Source organism: Erythrolamprus reginae, chromosome 3 (genome assembly GCF_031021105.1).
Source record: "Erythrolamprus reginae isolate rEryReg1 chromosome 3, rEryReg1.hap1, whole genome shotgun sequence".
Taxonomy (NCBI): Eukaryota; Metazoa; Chordata; class Lepidosauria; order Squamata; family Dipsadidae; genus Erythrolamprus; species Erythrolamprus reginae.
In genome coordinates, this window is record NC_091952.1 from 75,683,133 (window position 1) to 75,691,448 (window position 8,316).

Genomic DNA, 8,316 nt, shown 5'->3' on the forward strand with positions numbered 1-8,316 from the left:
CAGTCAGTATTCTTATAGACAATCTATTGGCCAAAAGCTAGGAAGCCTCTTAAACCAAAAATTCAAGGTGTGTTCCTGTCTGATTGAAAATTTTAAAAGTAGAATGTAAATTTCAAAATGCAGGTGAAGAGGAATAGATGCTCTTATTTGTAAATTTGATACAAATAATATCCCCCAGGTTTGAATTGAATTTTGTCATTGTGATCAAAAGCAGCAAAATAATATTTTACAGAGTTATGCACAAATGAAACCCTACAGCACTGGTTCAAAAATAAATCCTACTGAATATAAATGGACTTAGTCTCAGGTAAGGAGACCAGGAATGGTGTTTCAGAAGACCAAAAGACAGGATAATTCACATATGCAGAATATCAGTCCTTAGGTTCACTACCAGAAACATCACACTTTACGGGAAAAATTGTTCCAAAGATTTCCAAAACTCTTGCAGTAAGAACATTATAACTATAATATAATATAATGTGTATGTGAACTGCAGAATTGGTCACCTATTACTAACAGAATCGCCTAGTTTAGACTGCTGGTTTAATTGAAGCTGGCAGGATTACCAAAAAACCATTTGAATCAGTTCTTCATTTGGTGTAAATTGAAATTGCCTCTAGAAGCTAAAATACTGCAAATAAATCAAACAGCAGAAGTTATTACTATGGCAGTTTTTAATAGAAAATAATATTTATTTCTAGTTTTCTATGAAATGAAAACAGAAGGGGAAAACAAACTCAAAAAACCCTGTTTGAAATGGCAAGAATTTTGTTGTGCTGACAGACAGCATTTTCCTTCGGATCATTCATTAAATTCGGGTCAACAACAGCCTTTGGATGGAGTCCAAAGGAAAGGACAATTACAAATATATTTACCTTTTAACCTTATTTACACATTATATTTCCCCTGGGAATAGACAGAACCAAGAGTTAATTTTTTTTACAGTATGTTTAATCTCTATGATGACGTGGCTCCAAAATGAAAAGTGACTAACCGTTTCGTTTACCATTAATAATAACTTCGCCTACAAATTACATTAATAATTTAAATTCCCATTTTTTTAACATTATGCTATACACTGGCAGGTATAGAGATACAGATAGAAGTATGGATGCCGCCCCGGAGGGGAATATCCATGTTTACAGCTATATGCAAAATATAATAATGAGGGACTTTAACAGTAAAAAAAGGCGTTTGCTCGTTTTGCTTAATTCAACACATTTAAGAGGTTCGCCAAGTTCTACACATTTGACCACTTGTGGTTGCAACAAATGAGGGTGAAATGAAACCCGGATCGCCTAAAAGTCAGGCGAAACCAAGCCTTGGGGAGGGGCGAGGTGAATTCCCATTGTTACGCAGAAACCGACAGAAGAATTCGGCAACGGTGCTGCCCATAGACACGTTACGCATCTCGGGCCATAACATGTTTACAAAATTGTGCCTCGCTTTAAATCACTGGCAATAAGTCCCGTCCACTCGGCTGCCGAGGAGACCGCGCCTTTTCTCCCTCCTCCTCCTCGTTTGCTTCACGAAAAGTGCTATATAAGCCCCATCACGACCACCATCTCCACGGCTCCAATTTAAGACTACTCCGCTGCGTCACTTTCCGGGGAACTGACTTCTAAACTGGCGCTTTTCTTATCCGAGGCTAAGAGGCGTTTAAGACCCGCTGAGATACCGGCGGGGAATCGAGCCCTCGCTTAGACCAGGTCGCTCCCCCGCCGCCTGCCGAAAATTCGCTGCCTCAATTGCTCTTTGCGCACCTCTCGGCTACACGCTTTGGGCACAAGTTTACGTCGTATATATCTATATCTCTCTCTATGCATATATGTACATAGAAAATCCAGCCGCCGGCTTTCCGGCCTACTGTTTGTCTGGGGCACTATTCACCAAAGGCCCGTAAAGGCCGTTTGGGTACGCCTGCTCCTTGTGCGCGCTGGCGGCGGCGGCGGTAGCAGCCGCAGCCGCAGCCGCCGCCGCCGCCGATCTGTCCCTCATGAGGTCGCTGAAGGCGTACTCCATAGGCGGCCGGAAGCCCAGCGTGGGCATTAGGCCCGCCGTGGAGTAAGGGGTCATGAAGGCCAGGCCGCGGCTGTGCGCCGCCGCGGCCGAGTAAGCCAGGCGCAGCGGGCTCAGACTTAAGTGCGTGCCTAAGGGATAGGCGCCGGCCTCAGCCGCCGTCCCGAAATGGGTAGCGTTGGGGTGCAGGGGCGAGAAGGCGGAGCGGCTGCCCAGCGCGCCGATGGCCGGGGTCATGGCGCCGGCCAAAAGCGGGCGGTGGTGCGATGTGCCGCCAGCCGGCGCAGACTGCAGTCCGCCCAAGGTCCCCGTCGCGTCTCCAGCAGCCCGCGCCCAGCTCTCGTCGCCCGCCTTGTCCGGCCCTACCGAGCTAAGTCCAGAGGCGGTGGAAAGCGCTTGGCCCGGGTTGCCGCCCGCCGCCCGGTGGTGATGATGGTGGTGGTGATTGTTAAGGATCTGCTCGATGGCCTGCACCACGTCGCCGCCGCAGCCGGCCAGAACCAGCTCCAGCACGCTGCGCTTGTGCGCGGGAAACACGCGCGTCAGGATGTCCAACGGCGTCCGCTGCTGTCGGCTGCTCCCCGCCACGGCCTCCGCGGCAGCGACGGCCAAGCCAGGCGAGGGAGCGGCCACTTCGTCCCGTTCGGCCTCAGAGCAACCCGAGTCGGAGCCCAGTGGGCTGACGGAGCCCGTGCTCTCCTCCTCGGCTCCGCCGCCCCCGCTGCCGTCTTTGGCGCCTTTGGAGACCGGCGAGCTGACGGAGGATTCGCCGTCGCCCATCTCCGAGCCCGAGCCGCAGCCGTGACGAGTCGGCTCCGGGGATGAGGTGCCTGGCGCGCCGTCCGTCCCATCCGGCGATAAAGGCTTGTTCTGTTGAGGGGTCATCGAGCGGCTGGTGAGAAGCGACTTGGGGAACAAGTCAAATTTCTGCAGCTTGACTTCTGGCAAGAGACAGAAAGAGCGAGCTGGAAGGAGGTTCTCCCGGCTGGCGTGGCCCGCCTCCGCCCCCCACATGCCGGATAGTATTAGGTACCTTACCCTGACAGAAATGGGGAAACGAGTGCGCGTAAACTGGGCTCTTTTCGGCAGTTTAGAGCAACCCAGGAGCTTAATTCAGCGACTACTCGTCTTTCTGTCCCACACACGGAACCCACCCAATGGATCTTGCACTCCTCTACCCTAAGCCTGTTTTCATGCACTCTTCTGTCCATCCCCACTTTCCGCCGTCTCTGGTGGCTTCGGGTTGCTCTCCCAATCTGCCCTCGGTGCCATATCTTGCCACCTTCTCTTTCTTCCCCTCCCCGGGTGGCACCTGCCGGGGACCGTCCCATGACCTGAGCGACCATCCTAAGGAGCTACTATTTAGGATACGAAATCCAATCTTGCCACAGCAGCTAGGGCGTCTCCTCGGCAGGGCTAAATCGCTGCGGTCGCTAGGAGGCGCTATCTTCTCTCTCTGCCTTGGGACGGCCAAGGAGACCCCCACCCATCCCAAAAAGAACCTGCAAGAAAAAGGTTCCCCGACCTCATCCCTTTAGATGCATGGGAATCACAACTCCTGTCTGGAGTGGGCTCGATTCGATGCCAGCCGTGTCAGGCCTTTATACACTGCTCAAAAAAATAAAGGGAACACTTAAACAACACAATACAACTCCAAGTAAATCAAACTTCCGTGAAATCGAACTGTCGACTTAGGAAGCAACACTGATTGACAATAAATTTCACATGCTGTTGTCAGCACATTCAACTTACTACAGAACAAAGTACATATATTCAATGAGAATATTTCATTCATTCAGGTCTAGGATGTGTTCTTTGAGTGTTCCCTTTATTTTTTTTGAGCAGTATTTTTCCAAGGGGCGGTTTACTTATATAGCGATACTAACTTACCTGGAAGTGAATCCAACAGCGCCAAAAAATGACAGGGACACTAAATGGACTCCAAATGGATGTGGAAGACTTTATGAATGGGGGGGAGGAGAGAAAGGGAGCAAGAAAGAGAAGATATTGCAAAAAAAAAAAAAAAAAAAGCAACGGCCTGAGCTCTTACTGCGTTTGACATGGCGGGATATATACTGTAATCTAGAAATGCCTGGCCGATGTTTCATTGTTTAAAGCAACGGCTGGGATTCTTTTATATATCTAAATAAAACTCCGTCAGCGACGTGGGAACTCCTGATTAATTTTAGCTCAGCCTTCCATCCTTCCGAGGTGGGTAAAATGAGGGCCCCGATTGTTGGGGGCGATATGCCGGCTGTAAAGCACTGTGAAGCGGTATACAAGTCTAAGTGCGATTGCTATTGGTGTTACAGACCGGGAAGAAATCCTGAACTGCTGCAAAACCCTAAGATTTGAGGTCTGCAAATGGTGTTAAATAAGGGCGAGCTACCGATGGTGGCGTGGGAGGGAAACGATCTGAGCTTGGGACAGAAAAAGGGCGGGGGGAAAACCAGGGGGAACTGAGGAGGAGCAAAACGGTGGAATGTGGGGAAAAGTGAAGCCTCCGGGTAGAAGGGCTCGGGGTTTTTTTATTAAAGTGTCTAAAGAAAGTTTGGGAAGTTCAGCCCGGGGCCCTTTCCTCCTCGGCGGCCGGCCCGTGTGGAACTCCTGAGGGGCCCGGGAACCCAAGAGCTGGCTTTCTCAGAACTTCACCGGACTCCCTGTCGCCTGTCGCCTGTCCCGTTTCCTTAGTGGGAAGGTTCGAATCCCGGAGCGACGGGGAAACGAGCGTCGCCGTCGCCTCAGGGTTTGGGGTGCGCGCCAAATCTCCTCACCTGAACCCCCCGAGCCTCCTCCGTCGGCGCTGCACACGGAGCCGAAGACTTCATAGGCGGGCCGCGGCGGGATGATGCCGTTGGCCGCGGCCAGGGCCAGCCCCTCGGCGGTGCCATAGAGCAGCTGCAGCTCGCGGGCCTCGTTCTCCTCCTGAGCCTGCTGCCGCCGCAGCGCCACCTGGGCGGCCATGACGCGTTGCCGCTCGGCGATCAGCGTGCACTTGGCGCACAGGCAGTCCTTCCAGCGGCAGTAGCGCTTGTGGCCCTTGAGCGCCGACACCACGCCGTGGTTGCGGCAGCGGGCGCACTTGGGGGTGCGCGGGTACTTCTCGGCGGCTCGCAGGAGCAACGGCGGGCCGCGCAGGAGGCTCCCGGCTACACTCACCGGCAGGCTGGCCGCCGCCGCCGCTGCCGCCGCCGCCGCCGCCGCTGCCACCGAACTGGGGGCCACCGCCGAGGGCGCCGTGGGGACGCTGGTCATCTCAGACCTCAGTTCCATTTGGACCGAGAAGGGGTGCCGTGGCTGCCAGAGAAGGCGCAGAGGCGCGGGCTCCACTCCCCACCGACGCTCCTCGAGTACCTCAGCAATTACTTCCGCGGGCTCAACGGTGGGGAGGCCCTGCTTGGAACCACCCGCCGCTCCGCGAGAGCCTAACGGGTCGCTCGTCTCGCCTAATCGTCTCAGCCCCTCCAGGCCGCTCTGAAGCCGTTAAAAATTACAAAAACCGAGGACTTTTTTCCTCCACGCGCCTCAATCCTTCTTCCTGCACAATCCCACCCTCCCCGCTCCCCACTCTGCCTTTCCTAACTTCGGGGAAGTAAACGGCGTTTACTCTTCGAGGAAGCAAGCAAACAGACCTCCTGGGTCGCTCTGGCTCAATCTCCCACGGAAAGAGCCTGGGTCCTAGGGTAGCGTAATTCGGGGCTCCCCACCCCGCCCCGAATCAAAGCCCCCAAGCTCCGGGACCATCGAAGCGACTCCCCGGCCGTCCCATCTCTTCCTCAAACCCCCCGGCTCGCTCCCGCCGATTCCTTCTCTATGAGCCTCGGGACCCCGACGGGCAACCGCTCCTGCCGCGATCCGAAGGAAAGGAGAGAGCCGCTGCGCTCCTCCGCCTGCCAAGGTTATCAAACGCCGTCCTGACAGAAGCGCCCTACAAGCCCCGTGGAGACGCCGCGGTCCCGGTGCCTGTCCAGGCTTTGCGGCTTGTCACAATCGCAACGCGAGCCAAGCTCACCGTGGCAGGAGGCGGGGAGGCTCCCTCCGACCCCCGCCAGGTTTCGAGACTTTCAGAGTGCAACAATTTCCAACTTCCTGCTTCGCGCCCACGCTCCTGCCTCAGCCGCCCTCGGGTTTGCCTCAGCCCGCTCTGCCTCTTCCTCCAGCTCGGCCCCGCCAACCCCAGCCGCCCTCGACGGGCAGCCGAACCCAGTCCGGACTCCCCCCCCCCGCCCTTTCCCTTAGCCCCAACTTTGCATGTGCGCCACTAAAGAGGAGCGAGAGTTGCCAAGAGATAGAAATCTTCGCCGAACCGCCCGCGAGCGCTCGCTCTATTGTTGCGCCTGACGTATCCATTAGACAACATTTGACAACAATGTGGCGCCTGCCATTGGCCGAAAGGGGAAAGAGCTTCCCTGATTGGCCACTCGGATGTCTACAGTGTCCACCCGAAGCTTCTTTCAAATAAACTGTTTTTAAGGGGAGGGGGAGGCTAAAAAGGATCCAAAGAGGGAGGGGAAGATTAATTGGTGGGGGGGAATACCCACAGCAAATAGTTTTCATTTCTCCCCTTTCTTCTTCTTCTTCTTCTTCTTCTTCTTCTTCTTCTTCTTCTTCTTCTTCTTCTTCTTCTTCTTCTCCTCCTCCTCCTTCTCCTCCTCCTTCTTCTTGCTTTTCTTCTTCTTTTAATTAATTTAATTTAATAATTCTTCTTTTTCTTCCTCTCCTCCTCCTCCTCCTCCTCTTCTTCTTCTTCTCCTCCTTCTCTTTCTTTTTCCTTTTCTTCCTCTTCCTCTTCTTCTTCTTTTTCATCCTGTTCGTCTTCTTCTTAATTTAATTAATTTATTATTATTATTATTATTATTATTATTATTATTATTATTATTCTCCTTCTCCCTCTTCCTCTTCTTCTTAATTTAGTTAATTTAATTTAATTCTCTCCTCCTCCTTCTTCCTCTCTCTCTCACTTTCACTCTCGGTCCCAAATTTTCTGTTACCTTATTTATAAAATCTTATTGAGAACAAGAGTTGCTCTGCCGATCGATTGCGCTCTTTAAACCTGACACATTGTCCTGGGCTGTCACTTGCCAAGATCAGATAGAAAAAGTTGCCACTAATAGGATGGCCGTCCTGATCAGGGTTTCGTACTAGAGCACGGGCTAATTTTTGTGTGTGTCCTTTTCTCTCACGCCTCCTACATCTTCAGGTTCAGCGGCTGCCCTCAGAGGGAATACCGGCGAGGTACCAGATTACATTTTATATTTGAGGGGGGAAGAAAAAGGGGAGGCTCGCTAACGGCGTTACTTATGGCATACTTTCCTCTCTCTCTCTTTTTTCTCCTCTCAGATTCAATTATTAATTGTTTGTTTAACTAAAAGTCTATCAAGATTGTTTCGGACTTTCCTGCAGGGCAATTAAAACAGGTAATGGAGCCGTGAGATGCGCGCTATCCACTGGATTCATTCGCTTTTTAAACAATATAATAGTTTTTGTTGTCGACTATCATTTGCCTGACATGCAGTGCCTGGCGTCACGCTCCTTGTTGACTTGCTTGTTTTGAAGAAGTCACCCCGGTCAGCGGCCAGTCCCTTTGGAGCAAAGAAGGCAACTCATTTCCAGGTTGATACAGCCCCAGAAAATGGGCTGGGCAGCTTTGGCAGGTTTCTCCCCGAGAGAAGACAGTTTCGAAACGTTGGTAATTAAGTATTATTAGTGCAGGACTTTTTTCCCCTCCTTTCCACACCGGCGAAAAAAATGCCTTTCCTGTCCCCAGGGAGACAAAAATAAAACGAAATAAAGTGAGCACTTAAACAACACAACATAACTCCAAGTAAATCAAACTTCTGTGAAATCAAAGTGTCCACTTAGGAAGCAACACTGATTGACAATCAATTCCACATGCTGTTGTGCACATTCAACTTTGTACAGAACAAAGTGTTCAATGAGAATATTTCATTCATTCAGATCTAGGATGTGTTATTTGAGTTTCCCTTTATTTTTTTGAGCAGTTTATATATGTGTGTATGTGTGTATGTATATGTATGTATATTGCATATTGCATATTGCATATTGCATATTGCATATTGTATATTGTATACATATACAATATATATTGTACATACACCATATATATATGTACATGTACAATATATATATTGTAAGGTTAGCAAAGCAATCTCTACTTGGTATACTTGGGCAATCTTTTACATATTAACCATCCCCGGAGTAGGAGAACTGACAGCCTAGATTTCCAGAGGAAAGCTCCTGGCTCGGGAGGTTTTCTTTTCTTTGCAACAGATGCAC

General features: G+C 51.0%; 1 protein-coding gene across 2 annotated transcripts; it reads right to left on the reverse strand.

Annotated features, from left to right (window-relative positions):
• Positions 1-659: 659 nt before the first annotated feature.
• DMRTA2 (DMRT like family A2) lies at positions 660-5,572 on the reverse strand. 2 transcript variants are annotated; one of them, XM_070748961.1, is made up of 2 exons: positions 4,794-5,572; positions 660-2,957 (listed from the first exon to the last, which is right to left on the reverse strand). In XM_070748961.1, the coding sequence occupies exons 1-2, from the start codon at positions 5,290-5,292 to the stop codon at positions 1,864-1,866; spliced, it is 1,593 nt and encodes a 530-aa protein (XP_070605062.1). In that variant the 5' UTR covers positions 5,293-5,572; the 3' UTR covers positions 660-1,863. The 2 variants fall into 2 exon arrangements, with proteins under 2 accessions (XP_070605062.1, XP_070605061.1); XM_070748960.1 differs by having other exon boundaries at positions 660-2,960.
• Positions 5,573-8,316: the final 2,744 nt, after the last annotated feature.